The 24,678-nt window shown below is 38.1% G+C and overlaps 1 protein-coding gene across 5 annotated transcripts in view; it reads left to right on the plus strand.

The window, feature by feature from the left end:
* Positions 1-17,565, plus strand: part of LOC109936872 (protein Shroom4-like) — a 122,022-nt gene extending 104,457 nt beyond the window's left edge. For 4 of the 5 annotated variants that reach the window (XM_048605298.1, XM_048605302.1, XM_048605300.1 and 1 more), the window contains 3 exons: positions 8,281-8,455; positions 8,727-8,999; positions 11,162-17,565. In XM_048605298.1, coding sequence (XP_048461255.1) covers positions 8,281-8,455; positions 8,727-8,999; positions 11,162-11,425 — 712 coding nt within the window. In that variant the 3' untranslated portion in view covers positions 11,426-17,565. The remainder of the gene's footprint in view (positions 1-8,280; positions 8,456-8,726; positions 9,000-11,161) is intronic. The other variant, XM_048605299.1, reaches the window with a different exon arrangement.
* Positions 17,566-24,678: the final 7,113 nt, after the last annotated feature.

Raw genomic sequence — 24,678 nt, forward strand, 5'->3', positions numbered from 1 at the left:
TACAGTTCCATAGTCAAATGAACTCTTAATTAGTTTGGCCTAATGATCTTTCTTTATGTTTGAGCATTGACTGGCTAATTGCTAAAGGAAGCTGAGCCCAATCCTGTCAGCATGAATGAACTTCCAGCTGTGATTGCTGAGTGACAGTCACAAGCAGGAAGCTTGACTGGGTTACTTGGTTTTCGTTTTCTCATCTGAGAATTATGACTGGAATAATATAACATTGCTGAGGTCAGTAACAGTACCTGTGTTCAGATTGGCTAGGTCTGTGTAGCTACTGGGATTTGAACTCTGGATCTTGCTTCTCTCTATGATACAGCTAAACACCAGATAAATGTGCTGTCTTCTTTTCCTATTCTGTGTGCATGTTATGTTAGAGGGCCCTAAATTAGTTGCAGGACATACCACTACTCTTGCCAGAAATATCATGAGAAAGTTATTAGTGAAGCTTATGTCCCCTGCAAAGGTTGTTCTGGATCCTGGTGGTATGTTTCATTGGTAATATTTAACAAGTGGCTAACAAAGTTATTTCTCTGCACTTTGAAAAAAATTATTCTCGGCGAGGCACTTTTGGACTCTGTCCTGATGTCTGGTTTTCTGCTTAATTCATACTTTTGCTCAGAACACATAGGGAGATGTGAGCCATCCAAGATGAATGCACTAGTGGGAGAAAGTTCAAAGCAGGGCTTGCACCCGCTGTTAGCTGGTAGCTAACCCTAAGGGTCACTTGTTTTAGTCCTGGTCTGTGTTTTATTAGCTGCAAACAAATACAGCACCAGTTGCAGCACTAGAATTGGCCTTAAACTCTTCGGCTGCTTTTGGTTAGACCCAGGATGAGATATTTGAAGATTGGATCAGGCTCAGCTCTAGTTTTCTATGGTTAACTAGCCTATGGAGGCTTGTTTTGTTTTTGAGCAGCAGCTACAGCCCGCTGTACCAGAGTACACAGCTTCTGTGCAATGCCAGTGATTAATGCAAAGCAATTAACCTTTAAAAAGTACTTTGTGACCTAAGCACAAATCAGAACTCCATTTTTGTGGTTGCCACATTTGGTGCCTCTGAGTGAGCCTAACAGTGAACATGTGCCATTTGTACTGAATTATAGGCAGTTTATTCCGCTTTGAAGCTATGCCAAATAAAAGAAGGGAGAAACTGCCTGTACTCGGGTTAGGTTGTTTGCAACTGGTACAGAGTGAATTATTATCTATAATTCAAATTTCTGTAGCTGATACAGCTATTGCAATGTCAATTAGTCTACTATAAATCAGTCCCTCAAATAAGTCATTATCAATTCAGTAAGTGAAAATGCTGACTTTTCAAACTCTGCAGGCCTCAGAGCAAAATCCTGTTAATATAATCAAAGTTAAACACTTAACCATACCACTTTTTTCTGCATCGCAAACGATATTCTGTATATGGATGTGTTTTTAACTGTATCTACAGCAATGTATATAGTATTCTGAACAAAGCCATCAATCAATTACAAGTGTTCACTTGAACAGGAGCTAATTACTGAGAGTGGGAAGTGCTTGTAATGTGTATAAAATTAACAGTTTCTGTTGATAAATGTAGTGATCGTAAACAGAGTGAACTAGCTTAAAGTATGTTGGAAGGACAAGTCAAATGCTGGCCGTGACATCTTCGAGCAGGAGGCTGTCCAAAAGAGTGAAGATGTGAAGCAGAATGTGATAGTTTTCGGAGATTTAATAATTCAGAGGACAAATAACATCTTTTTGCGAGCAGAATAAGTTTCATTACCTACCTGGTGCCAAATTGAAGGATTATTAACAACAGGAATGAAGACAGTTGAAGTAATGAGTCATTGGGAACAATAACATAGAAGAGTAGGCAGGAGGTCCTGTTTGAAGAGTACTAGGAGCGAAATTAAAGAATAGGTCTCCAAAGGTTGGAATCCCTGGATTATTGCCAGAATTACATGCAGATTTATGTAACTGATTTTGTTGCAGAAAACAAATGTGGCAAAAGGGACTACATATCATTGAACTGGTACCATTACTGGGACTGAAAGGAATTATCTTCGGACTGGGCTGCACCTAAATTGGGCTTGTGCCAGGGTCCTAGTGAAAAGGATAGATAAGGCAATTACAGAGACTTCAAACTATTAAGCCGAAGCATAGGTGGTAAAGTTTCAGTCAGAACAAATTATATTGAAAAGAACAGAGTAGCTGTTACAAATTTGCTTGTGGCTGTATAAGTGAAGAGAAAATAAATAGAAGGATGTAAAGTATTTCAGCAGGAAAAGGAAATAAGAAACATGCGAATAAAAGACTTGGGCTGAGGGATGGGTTACAATTAACTGCTCAAATAAGCATTCTTTATATAAATGCAAGCAGTACCTGCTGAGTAAATTAAATGAATTGCAGGTACAATTTCAGTTGGAGATATGTCATAGTTACAGACATTGTAAAACAGTCAGGAATGGAAACTAAACCTAGCAGGTCATAAGGCCTATATGAAAGATAGGGAAAATATTACAAGGGAGGAGTGGGATAAAGAAGTAAATCACTTCAGTGATAAAAGAGGATTTCATGAAAGGTAAGCAAGCAATGATGACTTTATGGGTAGAATGAAGAAATAGAAAAATCAATTAGATTACAGTGGAAGATGTCTATTTGTCCTCTGGTGCCAAGTTTGAAGTAATATATTGTATAAATGCAGAGATTATGTAAATACAAGCCAGTAATCAAGCCAGTGACTTGAATGGGGGATTTTAACTTTCACAATAATTAGATAAGTGGTAAAAGGGCACTGACCCAGTTGAGTTGCATCAAAACTCAATATGTTTCAATAAGATCATCTCATTTTTCTAAAATCCAATAAGTTCAAACTGTTCAGTCTTTACTCAAGACAACCTGTTCATTTGTGGAATCAACATAATGAGCCTTCCCTGAACTTCTTCCAATGCAAGTGTATCCCTCATTAATTAAAGAGAGCAAAACTGTAGGTCTTACTCAAGGTGAAGTCCCATCGATGTCCTCTAAAGTTATAACAGCACTTCCTTACTCTTAAAGTCCATTCCCCTTGTAATAAAGGCCAACATTCTAGGACATCTAGATGCCTCTGTACCACAACAAAGCCAATGAGACTTATCTGTTCATGTATATACATCATTTAAAAAGTGATGAATTGTTACAGAAAATAAAGACTAACAAATGTCTGCTTTCATATTAAAAAAATTGAAATTAAAGGGAGTAGAAAAATTATGACACAGCTGTGCAGCACTATAGTTAGACCACACTAGGCGTACTCTGAACAATTCCATGCACCATACCTTAGTATACTAACTTTGAAGGGAATGAAGCATCAATTTACTGAAATGATATCTGAACTACAAAAGTTAAATTACCATGAGAGATTACAAACTAGAGTAACAGCCCTGAAGTTTACAAAATGTTATGGTGAATAGATAGGCTGAATGATGGAAAAAAATTCTGCTAGTTGGGAGTTTAAGATGAGATTTTCGCAAGTGAAAGTGAGAAATATCGCAAAGGGGATTAGTAGTTTGGAACGCACTTCTGCCAATGATAGTTGATGCTAGTCAATTGTCAGTAGTTTTAGTTTTCAATCTCAGATTTAAAATTAAGAGTTATAGAGCAACAGCAAATATGTGAAGTTGAATCACAGAGCAGTTATGATCTCATTGGATGGAGGGACAAGCTTGAGGGTTCAATAGCCAATTCCTGTATCTATGTCCAATTCCAAAAATGAATGAGAATTTTAGAGAGGATCTGTATATAGTATGACTTACTGAATTGTGACTACATGGAAGTACTTGCGTATTTGGATTTTTAAAAGGTATCTGATAAGCTGTTTTAAACGTTACTATGAGATCGTCTGGCATGATGGGGTAATACATTAGCATGAGTACAGGATTGGCTAAATAACTGGGATATTTTCATATTGTTTAGCTGTAATTAGTTGTGTGACACAGGGGGCCTGAATTATTTATGATCTATAGTAATGACATGGATGAAGGGATTGACATACTGTGGCCAGTGTGCTGACAATAAAAATGTAAATAGGAAAGCGAGTTGTAAGAAAAGATGGGTTAAGTGAGGGAACACAAAATTAGTAAATGGAGTATAATATGGGAAAATGTGAAGTTGTCTGCTTTGGTCAGAGTATTACATGGAGCGAGACTACAAAATACTGTAATGCAGAAGTATCCAGGTGTCCTTGTAGGTGAATAATAAAGTTAGTTTTTTTTTAATTCATTCAAGGGGCATAAGCATCATTGCCATTTTTAATTGCCCTGGAGAAGCTGGTGGCCTCTTTCAATGACAAAAGTCCTTGTGCTGTAGGGAAACCCACTGAGATGTTAGAAAGAGTTCCACTGTTTTTTCCATCACTTAGCGAGTGATCAGTAAAGCTGAGGTTGCCGTAGTTCCAGAGGACTGCTCGTTTATCAGGGAGCGAGGGAGAGAGAGCACACATGGGGGAGAGAGAACAAGACGACAGGTGATGGTTTAACCTGAGGACCACCACACATCAAGCAAGAGGGGGAGGTTACGATGGTGGGACCTTCATGGTGACCTCAGTGTAGCTATTGGAACCAGGTAGATACCATTGACTACAAGATCTTTGGCCCAGGTTAACAACCCCATTCAAGAAAGCCCTGGCTGACCAGTATAAGCAGGAGATTTAGAATCTCCTCAATTCAGGGGACTGACTCCGAGCTGGTTGGCCACAGCCAGTGTCCTGTGCATAAGTAAATAGAGGGTGACTTGGTGATGGGATACTGGCCTCTATGCAGTTATTTCACTCTGCCTACGTTGTTAGTATGTCTTCTGCCACACAAACTAGCCATCCAGCACGCTGAGCTAACTGACCCTATCTGGTGATTGAGGGTAGACTGGTACTATGGTAATGAGCCAGATTGTATTTATTCTGCTTTGTATGGTCAGGACATACCTGGAAAGTTTTTCACATCATCTGGTAAGTGTCACTTCCAGGTGCACTAGAACAACTTGGCTAGAGGTATAGCTAATTCTGGCATTATTACTGAAGATTCCAGAATGTTATCAGGGCACATACTCTTTGCAGTATAAAGAGCCTTCAGCCATTTTTGCTTATATGTGGCATGAATTGAATTGGCTAAAAACTGGCATCCATGATGCTGGGGACCTCAGGAAGGCTGAGATGGATCATCTATTGGGCACATCTGGCTAAAGGTGAATGCAATTGCTCCAGCCTTACTTTTTGCATTTGTTACACCTCACTGGGATAGCACAATGGAAATCAAGGATGTGAAAACAGCACTTGTAATGTGTGTCAGGTAACTTGCTTTTAAAAGTGCAGTAATCCATCGACCATCTTTGTTTTTAAAAAGTCCATTTCCTATTTCAGTTCACATTCAAAATTACTGAAAAATAAATAAAGTTACAGCCATTAGACATTGATGTGTTCATCTCACCTATCATTGAGGACTGCAACATTTGTGAAGTAGCCTCCTCCAATGAGCTGTTGTGTGGTTCACTATTCATAACTGGATTGCAGGGCTGCAGATCCTGACTCTGATGCATTGGTTGTGGAATCACTTAGCCTGTCCATTGCTCAGAGTCAGAGGTAGGTTCTTTACACAGAGAGTAGTGGGTGTGTGGAATGCACTGCCAGCGGTGGTAGTAGAGTCAGATACATTAGGGATATTTGAGTGACTCTTGGATAAGCACATGGATGATAGTAAAATGAAAAGAGTCCAGGTTAGTTTGATCTTAGAGTAGGATAATAGGTTGGGACAACAGCATGGGCCAAAGGGCCTGTACTGTTCTATGTTCTATGTTCTACTGCATGCTGCTTATGCTTTTTGTTATACAAGTAGTTCTGTGTTCTAGCTTCACTAAGTTAACACTTCATTTTTAGGTATGCCTGGTGCTGCTACTGGCATGCCTTCCCTTCGTTTCATTGAGCAAGAATTAATCTTCTGGCTTGATGATGGTGATAGACTGGGATTGACCAGGCCATGTCGTTACACATTGAGGCTGAATATAATTCAGCTGCTGCTGATGGTCCACTCTATTCAGTTTTGAATTGCTAGTTCTGTTTGATGTTTGTTCAATTTGCACAGAGGTCATACCACATAGCATAATAGAGAGTATCCACAATGATGTGCGTTGGTCACTCCTGATACTGTCATGAACAGACACGTCCTTCAACAAGTAGCCTGGTGAATACAAAGATAAGTATGGTTTTCCCTTTTGTTGGTTCCGCAGACTCAGTTAAGCAGCAATGCCCTTTCGAGCTCGACCACGCTCAGTGATGGATTTAATTTTGTCAACCAAAACTTTTAAATTTGTTTTAATTTTAAAAAAGACAAACTTGAAATTACTGAGGTAATACAATCCTTGCAGATGAATTTGGAATCTTTGTTTTCAGGCTGCATAAATTCAGGATCAATATGGGGAAAAGTGTAGTGGATGCTATCGTAATGAACATTGTGCGCAAACTGTTAAATTTATGTTGGAGGTTGGGTTCTGAGATGCAGTACAATGTCAAATTTCTGTCCTGATTGCAGCATTTCTTGTCCACAACACCTTCATTTGAATAATGCAGCTCCTTTATAGGAATAGAATGATTTTAGGAACTGGTGAGCTATAACACGTGCTCACCTCATACACTGTTTTGCTCACTTTTGGATTACAGTCAAACAGGAAAGCTAATGTAGTGATAAGGGTACTGAAGAATGACAAAGATAAGCTCAGAGGTATTGACAGAAATGGCAGAAGCAATGACTAACTACTTTATCTTCTTCTATTAAAACTGAAGCATTTTAATAGAAACCAATAGTGGTTGAACTTAAGGATATTAACAAAGCTGGGAAGAATATGGAGAAAATAATTGGCAAATTAGCAAATATTAAAGAATATAAAATCACAGGTCCAAATGGTACACAGCCAATATATATTCAGGGAAATTAAGCATGAGGTGGCAGATGTGTTTTTGTAATATCCATGCTATATCATTGATATCAGCGATACAAATTCCAAAATATCATTTCTACTAAATCTGGTGGAAAAACCTCCACCAAGAAAATGTTATACTTAATAATTGTAGGCATAGATTGCAAAAGGCTCAATCGTGCTCAAAGAGTCCGGTTGAATTCCTTCGACGTAATGGTAAGGGTCAATTTCATATTTTGGTTTTCAAGAGGCCTTTCAGATAGTACCACGTGGAAGGTCATGACAAGGGTTAGAGCATGTGGAGTTAGACCAAGTAGCTAATTAGAAAATGAATTGGCTGTAAAATAAATTCAAGTGTAGGATTGAATGTATTAGATTAGTTTGGAAGTGGCGTTCAGTAATATCACTGCTAATAATGCGTTGTTTTAATGAAAAACAAGTAGCTCACCATCCAAACCTACACTTGATAGTAAGCTGGTGATCTATAGCTAACAAGAAACTATAGACAATGTGTAGGCTGGGTAGTTGTAGCAAATTTACATTAATAGTTAAATGACAAATTATACATATTGGTAGATAAAACAAAAATATCACTGCAACCTTAGAAAATTTGGTTGAAATGCAAAGAGATATAGGTAAAATCGATAACAGCAGCATCATAGATCAACAAAGGAATTACAAATATTAATAAAGCATTAATTTGTCTGAAAGGATATAACATCCAAAAGTGGTGAAAGTGCAAGACTGTAGTCAGGCTGCACTTGGAGGTGTACAAAGTTCTAGTCTGCATATTGAAAATGACTGGGAAAAATGCAAGCGAGATTTGGATGAGAACAAAGGTGAAACCAGAATTGAAAAATTTTCTATAGGTATCAGTTAGGATTGAACAGGTTGATGTTTTTCCCTTGAGCATATAAAAATTCTAGAATCGACCTGATCAAAATCATTGCAATTACAAACAGAATGGGCAGGTAAAGGGTCCATAAATACAAAGTACTTATTCTGTAGGGAAATGAGAATGTCTATACTCAGGTTAGAATGAGGAATGGAATACCATAAAAGATGAGATAAACAGCTTAGACAATTGCAGAAGAATATTAGACAAGAGGAAAATCAGTAGAAAGGTATGCTTAAAAGCAGAGAAGAGATGGAATGGAAAGAAACTTGTGTGGAAGATAAACAACAGCATAGACAGTTTGGAGCAAATTGTTTCATTCTGTGCTGGAAATTCTATGTAATGCAAATGTTGATGAAATCACGAGGGGAAGGGCATTTGATACTACTTTCAGTCAGTACTTTTTTTAGAATTTGTCTTCATTTCTTGCATAACTAATGTGATAGTTTTTCTCTGTAACCTTTACAGGTGTACTGCACAGGCCACGTCCCCAACAGCGATCATTAGCTCAACTTCTTGCTCTGCCTATTATAGCACATCTGCTGCCAAGGCCGAGCTGTTGAACAAAATGAAGGACTTTCCAAACATGGCTGAAGAGTGTTTGGAGGAGGAGGAAGAAGAGAACAAGTTGATAGAAAAGAAGGTATTACGTTCTTACTAGATACAGAATCATCTCAGGTGATGAGAAGAGGCACTTGCTAAATAAGGTCAGCAGGCAGAAAGGTCTAAAAAGTAATCTGAAAGCAATTCTTCATGTAAATGTCAAGAATCCGTTATTTAGGTCCAGGCCTGTCTGCAGGTTCATCCTGCTAAGAGACATCATGTATCATGTGGCAAAATGTTTATACTTTCACATCATTTCGGGCAAACAAGATCTCTTCTAATCAGTATTTTTTTCTTATAAATTTCCACAGCAACAACTGATTAGCAGCCTTAGCAGGAAACTCTCTGTGTTGCATGAAGCCCAGAAGAGCCTCTTGGAAGACATCAGTGCAAACACTGCATTGGGGGAAGATGCTGAAAGATTGGTCAAGAATGTCTGCAAACCAAATGAGTTTGATAAGTACCGAATGTTCATCGGGGATTTGGATAAAGTTGTGAACCTGTTGCTGTCTCTCTCGGGCCGACTTGCTCGAGTGGAAAATGCTTTAAATAACCTGGATGTTGACACGAGCGAAGAAGAAAAGGTAGGTATTGTCAGTCAATGCCAATTCATAAATGTATCATAGATGTAATGCCTTAAATGGCAAGTGGAAATGGTTAGATTCCCTCTTTGGATATGGCCATTGCCTGACGCTTGTGTGACATGACTGTAACTTCTCATTTAAAGCCTGCCTTTTTCCTATAATGTTTGATTCCATTACTAATTAAAAATCTATCTCAGCCTTGAATATTCTTAACCCAACCTTGACTGCTCTTTAAGAATGCAGCTTGTCAGTTGTCAGCTTGAATGCACATGTCAGCCCAGGTCTAGATTTCGACCCACTCTTGCTGCATTTGGACATGAATTGCTTCAGTGTCCAAGGAGTCCAATCTCTGCAGTAGGGTATTGAAGACCCTGTTCTCGTGCACCATGTCAAATCATAATATGTTATGATTCATGGTAATGATACCTATGGTAATGTCACTGATTGCTTGGATCTTGTCAGAAGAGAGTGAAAGTGGAGTGGTACTAGATAATTTAGTTACAATCGATATGTGAAATTCTGCTTTGTAGCAACTGATAGTAAGATCTGTTTTTAAATATTGTGAATAATTTTGACATTCCTGTTGCATAAGAACTTAGCTTAGTACAGATGACTCAAATCAAACACCTGACAACACCAACAAACTCTGATAATTCAATAACATATGTTGATGCAAATCAAATGAGAAGGGATGAAATGGTTTTCCTCTTCTATCACTCCCCATTTGGTTGCAGCAGAAACTTTGAATTTTAAAATGATACTGGGTTGCCAACTCGATATGTTTTTGACTGTGCAGTTTCTAAGAAATAAGCCAGACCAATATTTTTAAATTAACCACATATGTGATTACTTTTATTACTAAGACCCAGCAATATAAAAATGTCAAAAATGTGCAAATAGGTCCTACTTCCCACTATTGCATGCAAACACAGACACACTTCCACAACCTGCAGAAAAGTACAGCTTTACAGAGTATTAGATGATGAATTTAGCCAGGTAAAATGAAGAATAAAAAGGTGAAGTCAATAAAGCGTCACTGACTGGTTTCAGATGTTTTGTTTCTCATTGATGCAGTTGCTGTATAGTCATTGCGGGTATTGTATTTTCTCCTGGAATTACTGTTGTAGAAAATCCACTGGCTTTCAGTGGAAAATCTCTGCTGTGGGGATGTAAACACCTTCAGTAGAACAGAATGTGGAGCTTAGATCTCATGTTGAGAAGAGAGAGGGGTAAGATGGCTACCTGCTGCAGCTAATATCAATCACTGTCCAGACCCTAATTGCAATGGCCACACAAAAGCTTGTCAATATGACCTCTCTCTCCATGCTAATTCTGTAATCCAAAAAATATAGAGGGCTAGTTCATACAACTCCTATTTAGCTGTTGTTACACAGCCTAATTGATTAATTTTTAATGTCCATGCAATTACCTTCTGAATAGATACATCTTCATTGATAAGAAAGGAAGGAAGCTATCACAGCTCCAGGAAATCTGTTGTCTCTGTTGGGCCGTTTTACCTTTGTGTGGCCATATTCTCTTTCCTTGGACAATGATGCAAAATGCAAATTAGTCTTAGTCATCTGAAACTTCAATGTCCTTTGTTTCAGTTAAAAACTGTCTTTTTCATTAAAAAGAACTCAAAAGTATGAAAACAGCTGAGGAAACTATAATATTTTACAAAGAACAAATCTTTTTGACAGTTTGATTCTGCTGATGTTCCAGTGAATTTGTGCAATGCTGAGTGGTATGAATATTCCAGTATAGATTCTGTTCTGAACTAGCTGACCGCCCTGCACCCCCTCCCCCCAAAAAAACCTGACAGGAAGCGAAGGTGGAAATAGATGTTTTCAAGTGCTTTTAAGAGTAACTTTAGCTGTCAGTTAAAAATAAAAGTTGTTACAAAGTCCCTGCTGTTGATTTGCTATCAGACAACTGTATTGAAAATGTGTCAGCTGAGAAGAGAATGAGTTTCATGCTGACACTGTTTGTTCAAATGTGAGTAACAGCCATCTGGGAAAGATGCCACAACGTTTCTGCCTCCTGTGGATCAGCAATCTACATGATACAATAGCTGGGAGACAATAGAGGGAAGTGCAGAGAGAGGAAAAAAAATCAGGGGAAAGCAAATGTAACTGATTAGCATTGTTCATTTTAATTTGCAGCATGTGTTGACTGAAAAGAAAAAGCAACTTTTAGCTCAGCTGGAAGAGGCCAAAGAGCTGAAGGAACATGTGGATCGCAGGGAACATGCTGTTCATAATATCCTAGTCAAGCACCTGTCAGAGGAGGAGCTGCAGGATTACACTCACTTTGTAAAGATGAAATCTGCCCTCATCATTGAACAGAGGGAGCTGGAGGACAAAATCAAACTTGGCGAGGAGCAGCTGAAGTGTCTGAGGGAGAGTTTATCCTTCCGAGCATGCTAAAACAGCAACATTGAAATGCAGAACACTTTAAAGTTAAAGTTTTTGGTCTAAATCATTAAACTGAAATGCTTCAAAATTTAACAATGAATCCTTTATCAAATGTGTTCATATTCAATGGTTTTTAAATCTGTATATGTCCCCTATTTGTTACAAACTATTAGAATTATGAATATTACTCATGCTTATCCTACTAACTGACATTCTTCAGTGAAACCTGCTTATGTGAAAGTAGGGGAGTATTAGCCCAATTGGTAAGGACAACCACTGGAGTAGCAGGTTATAGAATCAGGAAGGCTCCAAGTTGCATCATCCACATATTGGATTGTCTGATTTTAGTTGAGTGTATCTTAAGTTTCCCAAATGGTCTCTAGTTTCAGAGCTGGAAAATAATGTTAGTTCTGGTTTTATCCAATAACTTGCTGGAAAATGCAGATGTTGGCTGAGAAAATTTTGGGCTTTGCTATGTAACTGCTTAATTGATAACAATCTGCTGATACTTGATGTCTAAGATCATGATGAAAGATGTTTAATTGAGCAAGGTACTGGAGGGTTGCCAGTCCAAGTTTAATCTTACTTTCGTAAGTATTGGTCTGTTGAGCAGAGGATAATGAGGGTATAAAAGAAGAATTTTGAGATTAAATAAATAGCATGATTTCAGGATTTGCAACAGCTGATTTTTTTTTTTGCCGATGCATTTTCTTGAATTGAACTGTACCCTGTACAAAAGAAACCAGTCAGAATCAGCCTCTCCCTCCCCCCATGAAATTCTTTCTTTCTCAATTGGTGCTGTCATTGTAAAATAAAGTTGTAACTAATTGATTTCTTTTTTAAAAAATTCCATTTTGTTTTAAAGTTATGTTTCACTTAAATCCTGCTTCAGGGCATTCTACCTTATTGATGTATGGGTCACCAAACATATCCTTGACAAAAACAGCATAGAAATGGCTACCTTAAAAAGTAATTGTCATTTGTACTTTTATTTCAATCATGGGTAAGCAACAGACCAATGGCTAATTTATTTAATGTGATTTTTAATAATATTGAAATCACTTTTTGGTGGACGGTTTCTGCCACTTTGCAGACAAAATAATCCTGAAGAAACCACAAGTTATTTTACATGAAGTTCAAGCAATTAGGTGATTTTTGCTTTCATAAACCGTATTCTTTTCCATGCATATAAATATTGCCCAAAAGTTTCTGTTGCTGTACAAAAGCAATAGGGTGCCATTCAAATGTGTAACTCTTAAATAAAAATGCATTAGTTCCCTCTGATGGCTCATCAGTAAATATACTACTCAGTGTATAAGTGACAACGGAGGCCAGAAGAGTTTAAGTTTTGATCCTTGGTCTGTTCTAAGGTAACTTGCCTTAGCTGGGATGGGATAGAAAATTAGCCACAGTTGCAGCACCTGAGAACTATTCAGCAACGTTTATGGAGAAATGTGAATGCAGATGTTGGCTAAGGACGGGATTAGCTTCCATGGTAAAATAGTCTCTCTTTACTGAACATGTGCCCACCGTCCAACCATGGCCATTTTGTCAAGATACTATAAGTTAGTTCGCAGCCATATTGTCAGGAAATGGGAGGAAGGCAAAGCTCCTTGCTGATGGTCACTTCTACAATAAGTTAAAATTGCAATTGAACTATCAGTTAATTTCAGACAAAATAATCTGCTTGATTCAATCAGCAAATTAGTCCTAATTTCAGAATTCAGTGTTGTACTTAAATTGCAGAAAAGAATTGTTAAGTGACAATAGTGTACTCCAAGTCTTTGTGACGTCTGTATATAATAGAATATAGTGTGCTTGTGACATCCAGTGGCAAATATCAGTATTACAATAATTTTTTCATTCCAATATCAGCTGATCCATTGAAAATGGTTTCAGTTCTCTCTGTAAATGATTACTTGGAGCAGAAACAACCTATTGCACAGGTTGATTTGTGGATTGATTGATCATTTGTCTTCATCATTATCGATACCATCTAACTGGCAACTATTTTTGTCACCAGAAACGGTGGTTGTGATAAATTTTTAAAAAATAAGAATTGCACACTAATGGCCGCTAACACTCAAGTAAGAATGAAGTGGTGACATATTCCTAGTAGTTGTGTTAAAATAATGAAGGAATATTAAAACCTCCATTGGATAATGGGAGGTTTGAATGATTGTTGTGCCATTTATGTTACATTTTGCACAGACTGTAACTACTTTTGTTTCGTGTAGACTTATATGGGAAGGAGGAATTTTTCAGTGTTTCTCATGTTGTTAGTCTGAAGCTTTTATTCAAAAACTGGAATAATTGAATTTCTGCCAAAAGGAATTACAAGGCTGCTTTTATTATTTTGTACTGCAATTTACTGTATTTCATCAGACCTTCAATTAAGGTACCTCAATCAGTATTCAGTGCATGGGAAAGGTTTTTGCTGGATATATGTAGAACTGGTGTTTTGAGAATTACCTTTGAAGTTGGAGGTGAATGATTGAGGCACAGTGTGCAAATGGAGAGGTTTAATGTCTGGGAAACTTTAAATTACTTGGCATGATTTATAACTTTTAAAAATATTCTTATTTCCCAGCTGCATTTTAGCAGATTAAAGGTGACATTGCTAGGCACCTAAGTCATTGGGAAGGGGTTAGACAGATGCCTGGAAGGTTAGAGGGGTGTGGTGCAATAGAGCAGTATGGCCAATTGCCATAATGGGTGAAGGGGAGGTTGGACAGATCACTGGGGAGGGTTAAACAGACTGTAGTGAATGTCCAACAGATCATGGAGCAGGTTTGCTTATTGAGCTGGCAGAAGACACTCTTGCTTCTGTTCTGTAGGTATGGTGTACCTGATGAATCCATTTCTTCACACCTCCCTCAAACCTGGGAAATGTGACACGCTGGTCTTAGAAACAAACCTTTTGTTAAAATGGAGGCTTGTGGTCTCTTTAAAATATTTTGCATTTTGTAAAATTCCAAACTTCCCACTCACATCCTCTTCCATCTCCTGAAAGCAATTTGATTGCATGGTTTCCAATCTGTCACACATTTAACTACAATTGGGGTGGTTGTGATAAAATTTCCCAAATTTCATTTTACTCTCCCCTCATGTCACTCCCATCACCCTCCTCATCACCTTGGGTAACTCGAATCACATTTCTATAGGTCTTTGATTGTGAAATTACAGCACATGAACACTTAAATTGTATGATGTTCTTCCATTCATTATTTTTCTTCAGAGACACTATTTATTTTCAGTATTTACGTTTTTAACTTAGTTTGACTTCTGGCTCTGTATGCTTTACAAATATTCCAGAGGACAAAAATAATTATAAAACTAAGCTAACAGCACTGATTTGATTTCAGAGTTCAGCTTTGAAATCACTGGCAATAATGCTTTGAACCTTGCAGTATAATATTCTTCTATCTGCTGTTCTAATCAGGATTTAACCTGTTTATTTTAAATCTTTGCTAAAATATCGGATAGAAGAGCACCATACAAACATGTCATCTTGTTTCATTTTCCAGATAATCATTGAAACAGTGATATACGGTTGAATCTTTCATTAGAATGTTGTTTTGATGTGGGAGTTGATTTATCAAATCTAATGAAGGCTTGCCTTAACTTACAATTGGAACCACCTTTCCCACCACTCTTCCTGCTCTGCAATCTGTTTGTGACTGCTCGTGTCTTTACTCATAGGCAGTAAGGAGAGATATTGGCATGTAGAAACAGTTTCTGATCTAACTATAAGAAGATTTTTTTTGGACATCAGAAGCAAATAGTTGTAACACAACTTTTTTTCCAGAAAATGAATACACAATGTACCATTCCAATATGTTGTTACTACCTATATTCTGGGGGAGGAAGTAATCCTCAAATGTCATCAATTAATGGTAATATGCAGTAACTTCACAATTACTGATTCAACAATGACCTGAAATTTTTGGGAATTTTTTACGCAATTGCACGTAACTATATATTTTTTGATTCCCACATTATTTTTACTGTTATTGATATTTGTTTCATTTTTAATCAGAATAACATTCTATCTCTTCTAGCTAGATCATTAAAGAAACATTTGTTTTAAAACTCTTAGGTTATCGTTTTAGGTTGTTTGATATTCATTATCCATTTTGGATATAAGATCTAGTTTCATAAAAATTAATCTGAGATTGCATATTAACCTGAAAGACTTTGAATGCTAGAAACATAATGAATTAGTAGTCATGTCATCAATGTAACCAGCTAAGTTGACAAACTGCTGCATTGGCAGTGGGATCAGACCCCAAAAGAGCTTGATATTGCCTATATACCAAAATTTAGAGGAGCAAGATTTATAACCAGAATTTTCCATTTTTATACTTTATTTTTTTGTGCATTGAAGAAGATATGCAGATAGTTTTATGCAGGCAAGCACAGAAATGGAAATATTGACTGCACTGTTTTCTTAGTCAAATTATGTTTAAAGTTGTTGTTCCTCATGTGACACATACCTAACTTAGATGTTCAAATCTACAGCCTACCCATTACAGCTCTACCATAATTCAATAGGTTTAGCAGCTTAACTAACGGATGGATCTCTGCAGTTTAGCACTCCCTCAATTCCCAAAGTCCTAATTCACAGTTCTGTCTTTAGTATGAAAGCTGCCAGTTAGTATGACTTGCAGCACTCTACTGCTGAGCAGAATGTGATTTGCAATTATTCTTTTACCTAATCTTTCCCGTAAGTTCATCCCTCTATTAAACATGTTGTGTAGTGATATTGGGGTGAGAAGGGTTGATGAGGATGGTTGGATAGGTCTAAGAAATACTATAAGAATCCTTGGAAGGTATTGATTTGCACAATCAAAATGAAGTCTTCACTCTCTCCATGTACTTGAAACAGGAATTGATAAAATAACTGGCTCAAGATGTTGGCAGTTAATTTAATCTTTTCCAAAAACATAGAGTATGAGCACCTTCTTTGACTTAACTTTGTATTTGTGCAAAAGACTCCCCTCATCTCCACCTTAATTAGAACCAATTATTCTCAGGTTGTCTCCAAGCCTTCCATTTTGAAACAAAGTGTTTCTCCACTGTGCTTCACTTCCCAATACCACCTTACTACCCTTCAAGTATGTGTTACTCCTTTGAATGCCTTATGTTCTGAAAAAATGGAGCCAGCTACTGAGAGTGTTGGCCAGCTACTTGATTCTGTTGGACAGGGTTTGTGGGGACCAGACTTGTGGGATATGGATTCACATTATTGTTTCCTAATATGAAGTACAGCTGTAGGGTGGTGTAGAGCAGAGAACTTATTCTTACAGGTATTAGAAAAAGAACAAGATGGTAAAAGTTATAGGAAGATTTCACAAGTGAGCTGAGCTGGAGCGGTCCACATTGCCCATATGTGGGTGGAGAAGAAGAAGAGAAGCAAAAAGTAAAATTTGCAAGAAATATTTAGTGGGGTGAAAGTTGCCAAAGCATGAGTTGTTAAAGCCATTATTCTGAAGTACAAATTTTAGAACATTTCTCAATGTTCTGAATGACATAAGATAACTGAACTACTCAAAACTTCTAATACTCTGTATTGACAAGGAGGTAATGCCTTACATGTGTTCCTATTGTGCAGCACTGAATCATGAAGCTTAATCTTCAAACAAAACCAAAGTAAATGAAGACTTTACCAAATTAAAGCTGTGAATAGCACAGCATCCAGCAGGAGAGTGCACTGCAATGATTTTGGCACCTACTAGAAAATTGTAGACATTTAATTGAAAAATATATAGGAACTGTGAATAATTTATTTTTTTATTGTACATAACAGAACCCAAATTGATTACTGATTAATGTTTGGATATTTTTTATTCCTAACATTTTCTTTATTTAGTTTTGAAACGCAAAAACAAAAACTTTAGATGTTGAAATTCTGGTGATAAAATAGTACATTGTTAGGTGATGTTCACAACTTTCAATATACATAAGTCTGCTTCCTGATTAGAGACTACAAGACTCTGCCTCTGCCATAAACAGGTAATTGTAAATTCACAAAGGTCAAATGTAATTCAAATTGATTTAATCTTAGTATGATATTTAGCTTAAAGATATTCACATGCACTTGTAATATCTCCTACTTTACAGAAGCATTTGATTAAACTGCTTTGAATATACCATGATTCAGTGTGAATTATGTTTGGTATTTTAATGCACCTGAGTAGAAAATTAATCTTTTGAAGGTCAACAGTGCCAACTAGCAGTATTATTGATAGCAATAATGAGATAGCAATAGTGAGATTTACCAATGTCTTATACCTAAAAATGCATATGTGCTTTTTTACCCTGTAATCCAGAATAGACATAGAAACATAGAAAATAGGATAGGAGTGGGCTATTTGTCCTTCAGACCTGCTCCGCCATTCACTGTGATCAAGGCTGATCATTCAACTCAGTGCCCTGTTTCTGCTTTCTCACCATACCCTTTGATCCCTTTAACCCTAAGAAGTATATGCAACAAATACAATATACAAATAGACTGAATAGTTCATTTGAAAAGACAGATTTGGGATCTTTACAAATTTGCTTGATAGTTACAAAGTGCATATATTTCTGTTGTAATTTTCTCATTATTTAATTTCTCCCACTTCATCAGACACATGGGAAATACTTAAGCATGGAATTGAACTTTGGACACAAACGCAAAATACTGATGTTAATTAAAGTCAGAAATAAAAACAAAATGTAGGAAATACTCATCTGGCCAGGCATCACCTGCGGAGGATAAAAAAAACATTTCATCAGACAAAGTGTCATCATTGACTTCAAACTTTGAATTCTGTCAGGCACGCTGACTGAAAGTTCCCTGGCTTTTCCTTACCAACTTTCTTAAATAGTGGCACCACATTAGCCAACCTCCAACCTTCTAGCACCTCAGCCATGGCTGAGATCCAATATCTCAGCAAGAAACCCAGCAATCACTTCCCTGGCTTCCAACAAAGTTCTGGGAAACACCTGATCAGTTCCTCGGGATTTATCCACCTTTATGTGTTTTAAGATATTCAGCACTACCACCTCTGTAACATTGACACTTTTTTCATGGTATCACTGTTTATTTCTCCAAGTTCTGTGGATCCATATCCTTCTCCACAGTAAATACCAAATGAGTATCTCATCCATCTCCTGCATTTCAACACATGGATGGTCTTGTTGATCTTTAAGGGGCCTTATCTCTCCCTAGTTGCTGTTTTTCCTTTAATGTATTTGTAGAATTGTTTTGGATTCTTCTTAACCCTGTTTGCCAAAGCTATCTTGTCCCCTTCTTGCCCTCCTAATTTCCTTCTAGAGTATACTCCTACCACCCTTGTCCTTCTTGAGGAATTCACTCAATCTCAGCTGTCTACACCTGCCATATGCCTCCTTCTTTTTCTTGACCAGGGCCTCAATTTATCTCGTCTTCCAGCATTGCCTACATCCACCAGCCTTGCCCTTCACACTAATAGTTATTGGAGGGGATTCTGAGGGACAGGACTTAAGTGTATTCGGAAAGGCAAGGACTGATTAGGAATAGTCAACATGGCTTTGTGTGTGGGAAATTATGTCTTACTAACTGGATTGAGTTTTTGAAGAAGTGATAAAGAAGATTGATGAAGACAGTGTGGTGGACATTGTCTTTATGGACTTCAGCAAGGCGTTCAACAAGGTTCTGCATGGTGGACTGGTTGCCAAGGTTAGAATGACATGGGATCCAGGAAGAGCTAGCCAACTGGATACAAAATTGGCTTGAAGGTAGGAGACAGGGTGGATGTGGAGGAGTTTTTCAGACTGGAGGCCTGTGACCAGCATTGTTCTGCAAGGATCGGTGCTGGAACCGTTGCTTTTTGTCATTTATATAAATGATTTGGATGTGAACATGGGAGAAATGTTTAGTAAGTTTGCAGATGACACCAAAATTGGTGGTTTAGTGGACAGTAAAGAAGGTTATCTCAGTATAACGGGACCTTGATCAAATGGGCCGATGGGCTGAAGTGTGCAAATGGAGTTTAGTTTAGATACATGAGGTTCTACATTTTGGTAAGACAGATCAAGGCAAGACTTGTACACTTAATGGTAGGATCCCAGGGAGTGTTATCAAGCAAAGAGACCTTGGGATGCAGGTTCATAGTTCTTTGAAGGTGGGGTCACAGGTAGACAGGGTAGTGAAGGAGGAGTTTGGTACACTGACCTTTACTGGTTAGTGCATTGAGTATAGGAGTTGGGATGTCATTTGTGGCTATACAAGACTTTGGTTAGGCCACTTCTGAATCACTGCATTCAATTCTGGTCTCACTGCTATAGGAAAGATGTTTTTAAACATGAAAGGGTTCCAGAAAGATTTAAGGATATTGCCAGAGTTGGAGAGTTTGAGCTACACGAAGAGGCTGAATAGACTGGGTCTATTTTCCCTGGAGCATTGGAGGTTGAAGAGTGACTTATAGAGTTTTATAAACTCATGAAGGGCACAGACCATGACTAGGGTGAATAGTCATGGTCTTTCTCCCAGGGGTTGGGGGATCCAAAACTAGAAGGCATTATTTTAAGGTGAGAGGGGAAAGCTATAGACGGGACCTAAGTGGCAACTTTTTCACGCAAAGGGTGGTTGTGTATGGAATGAGCTGTGGAAGTGGTGGAGGATGATAAAATTGCAACATTTAAAAGACATCTGGATGGGTACATGAATAGGAAGGCTTTTTAGAGGGTTATGGGCCAAATACTGGCAAATGGGACTACATTAGTTTAGGATATCTGGTCAGCATGGATGAGTTCGTTCAAAGGGCCCGTTTTGGTGCTGCACAACTCTGCACAGATGCCGCCTGACCTACTGAGTATTTTCAACATTAATGCAAATCGTGGAACCTGGCTATGCAAGTTTAAGAAGGATGGTGTCACAAAATAATATCACCTCTGTGTGGGAAAATTGCCTCAGTGCCTGACAGTTTTCCTATTACAGTTTCCTCTGTGAGGAGTTTAACTTTGGAATTAAAGAGTGAGCCTCACTGCATTGGTTGTGAAATCATGGAATTACAGTGCCTGATTTTTTTGTGTGAAAATGTAGTTTAGCTCTGCTCTTGCCATAGATGTCACAAAAACAGAACTGTTTTCAACAAAATTGTTGAATAACTGAAATAAATTGAATCGGGACGACAAATATGATAGCAAAGTCTAGAAACAGATAGAATTGTACATTTTATTATTCTGAAATAAAAATAAAGCACCTTTCTACAATGATTTGGCTACCTGTTTTGACAATTTATTCAAATCATTAGTCTATGAATACATGTGTTTTACATTTAATTCTGTAAATTTTAGATTGAAGGAGATTAAAGAAAGATCTTCTCAAAATAAAGCTCAAGGTGTATCCAAACCTACGTCCCCATAGGAGTGAGAGGAGAAACATTGCAAATATATAGTCAATGACATATGTGTCCTATAGAATCTTAAACACCCATCCCGCAAAAACTTTAAAAGATCTTGTATTAAAGTGTTAAACTTGTGGATGTTTCTAATGGATCAATAAACTGAAGTCCTACAGAATTGTAAGCCTATGCTTTTGATTGTAGTTTTGTGAAAAAAGTTTATTCATGTGAAGACGTATTTACAAACTTGGGGTTTCCTGTCTGGAGAAATGGCTGCACAGACCACCCAAGTCCCAAAAGTGAACTAGAAGTCTGTTTTTCCAGTTCTGGCTGAGCAAGCTAATCAAGCTTTCTAATATGAATTTGATACAATAACAAGCACTAAAGCAATCTGTGATCATATCATGATAGATCGGCCTCTTTAATGTGTGATATTATGATCTCAACTGGTGTTACTACTGGACAAGTCAGGTCCTAGACTGAAATCTGACCTGATGATATTTTGTTTTCTTTTAATTTAACATGGTGATCTTTCACAAACATAAGTACAAAGACTACAGGGTTGATTTTAACAATAAGTCTGCAGTTTATTATACAAAAGAAGGAAAAATAAAACAAACCAAGCTATCTAAATATAACAGTTTAAAATCTTTCAAAACAAAATCTCATTCACTCCCCAACATCGTTGTATTATAGTTACTGAGTTTCAGGAGAAATACCTTACCTATCAAATCTGTAGGTGTGACCTAACTGTTTCTTCTTAGCTCCTATCCTGTGAGCTGTGAGGTTATTTCAATGAATGCATACCCAACTGGAAAGCTCATACTGTCTCAGCTTTGAATAGTGAATACAGGTTTCTAACTAGACATTCATTGTCTGGAAGTTATACAAATTAAACCTTTTTAATGAGAACTTATTTCCTTAGCTGTTCTGAACAAGGATAAACAGATAAACTTTACTTGCGTATAACTGCAAACAGGCCTTTTTGAATGAACCCAAAAGCTTTTGAACTAAATTTTTAAAAACTTGCTCATCCTAAACTCTGCTAAGCTTGATGTTTTCTCTCTCTGGTTGTAAACCCCCACAGTATAAACAGACTTCTGCTAATACTTCAGGAGGCATGTACTAGTTTTAAAACATGGTTTCAGAAAGACTGAACTACTTTGTTTAAACCCTTCACAAAAATAGACCAACTCTTGTTTTTCATTAGTTTAAAATGCAAACTTCAAAACACGTATAAAACTCAAATTTAATCAGACTGATAACGAAGCTTGTACTGATATCTCTTTTTTTGGACTCCGAAATGTTGACCATTGTTACAATCTCGCACTAGGCCTCCAAATTTATGTTTAAGTCTGGGTAGGGAACAGTAACTTTTTAAAAGTAGAAGAAATGTGAGAGCCAGGGGAATAAACAGGACAATGAAATCATAAGATTTAAGTATACAATAAACATTACACCATTAGAACACTAATGCAACTTATTTACCACATGATAAATTTGTATATTTAAAAATATGAATACTAGACTGTAATTGAATGCCCCATAGAACACATCAAATAGAAAATGCCATCAAAACAGATTTCTCAGACATTAATAACATGGTGGTCACCAAATCTCACTAAACTTCACAAGAGGTTATAATTCTTCATTTATGTCAACTGAGTTTTAATTCCCAAGAAGTCCTGCTCCCATTCTGGTCAATCACCCTGATAGTCTGGGTCTACATTTCTCTGGACTCCAAAACTGCTCTCCTGTACTCATGTATAAGTATACCTTAGTTCTTCACCAACAGCTAGCTTCACTAAGCTAAAAGTGCCTCTAGATTTTCTTTTCCTGAGCTTAAATTTGCATTAAACAAATACTGTTTTTGGCTTTGTAACATGTCTCTGTAATAAATTATTAAACGTGCACAGGCTTCTTTTGAATGTTAACCCTTTCATAGATCTTCCCCAAGCCATGATTCCAACTGTTAGATGCCTGCTGATTCCTAGAACTTCTTCCCGAGTTCTGCAGTACAGGACTGTAAAACTGTTTTTGACTTTTCATTGAGCCCCCTACAAAGAACATTTAATAGTTTAACCACCTTCCCAAAGTATAGCTAATGGCAGCAATGAGGTATCAACCTGGTGAAGTCACCAAACAGGACTACTTGCATGCCAAACAGCATAAGCAGCAAGTGATAGACAGAGCATGGCGATCACACAGCTAATGGATAAGGTCTAAGCTGTGCAGTCCTGCCACATCCAGTCGTGAATGGTGGTGGACGATTATACAACTCACTGGAGGAGGTGGGTCCACAAATATTCCCATTCTCAATGATGGAAGAGCCCAGCACATCATTGCAAAAGATAAGGCTGAAGCTTTCACAGCAATTTTCAGCCTGAAGTACTGAGTGGATGATCCATCTTGGCCTCCTCCAGTGGTTCCTAGCATTATAGATAACAGTCTTTAGCTAATTCGATTCACTCCACGTGATATAAAGAAATGGTTGGAGACATTGGATACTACAAAGACTACAGGCCCTGACTACATTCCAGCAATAGTACTGAAGACTTGTGCTCCACAACTTGCCGCTCCCCTAGCCAAGCTGTTGCAGTACAGTTACAACACTGGAGAATTGCCCAGGTATGTCCTGTACACAAAAAGCAGGACAAATCCAACCCGGCCAATTGTCGCACCATCAGTCCATCTCAATTATCAATAAAGGGTTGGAAGGTATCATCAACAGTGCTATCAAGCGGCACCTGCTCAGCAATAACTACCTCAGTGATGCCCAGTTTGGGTTCTGCCAGGGTCACTCATCTCCTGACCTCATTACAGCCTTGGTTCACACATGGACAAAAGAACTGAATTCCAGAGGTGAGGTGAAAATGACAGCCCTTCACATCAAGGCTGTTTTCAACTGAGTGTGGCATCAAGGAGCCCTGGCAAAACTGGGATTAATGGGTATCAGGGGCAAACTCTCCGATGGTTAGAGTTATACCTGACACAGGAAGCTGGTCGTGGTTGTTGGACTTCAGTCATCTCAGCTCCAGGAATTCCTCGGGGTAGTGTCCTAAGCCCAACCATCTCCAGCTGCTGCATCAATGAACTTCCCTCCATTATAAGGTGAGAAGTGGGGATGTTCGCTGATGATTGCACAATGTTCAGCGCCACTCACGATTCCTCAGACGCTGAAGCAGTCCTTATCTGAACGCAACAAATCTGGATGGTATCCAAGACTTGGGCTGACAAAAGGGAAGTAAAATTCACACCACACAAATGCCAGGCTATGACCATCACCTATAAGAGACAATCAAACCACTGCCCCTTGACATTCAACGGTGTTACCATCACTGAATCTCCCATTATCAATATCCTGGGAGTTATCATTGATCAGAAACTCAACTGGACTCACCACATAAATGCAATGGCTACAAGTGCAGGTCAGAGGCTAGGAATACAGCAATGAGTAACTCACCTAACTCCCAAAAGCCTGTCCACCATCTACAAAGCACATGTCAGGAGTGTGATGGAATACTCCCCACTTACTTGGATGACTGCAGTCCCAACAACACCCAAGAAGCTTGACACGATCCAGGACAAAGCAGCCTGCTTGATTGGCACTGTATTCACAAGCATCAACTCCTTCCACCACTTGGTAGCAGCAGTGTGTACTATCTACAAGATGCACTGCAGAAATTCGCCAAAGATCCTCAGGCAGCACCTTCGAAACCCATGATCACTTTCACCTAGAAGGACAAGGGCAGCAGATATATAGGAAAACCACCACCTTCAAGTTCCCTTCCAAGCCAGTCACCATCCTGACTTGGAAGTATATCTGCGTTCCTTCACTGTCACTGGTTCAAAATCCTGGAATTCCGCCCCTAATGGCATTGTGGGTCAACTCAC

Source organism: Rhincodon typus, chromosome 14 (genome assembly GCF_021869965.1).
Source record: "Rhincodon typus isolate 14 chromosome 14, sRhiTyp1.1, whole genome shotgun sequence".
Lineage (NCBI taxonomy): Eukaryota > Metazoa > Chordata > Chondrichthyes > Orectolobiformes > Rhincodontidae > Rhincodon > Rhincodon typus.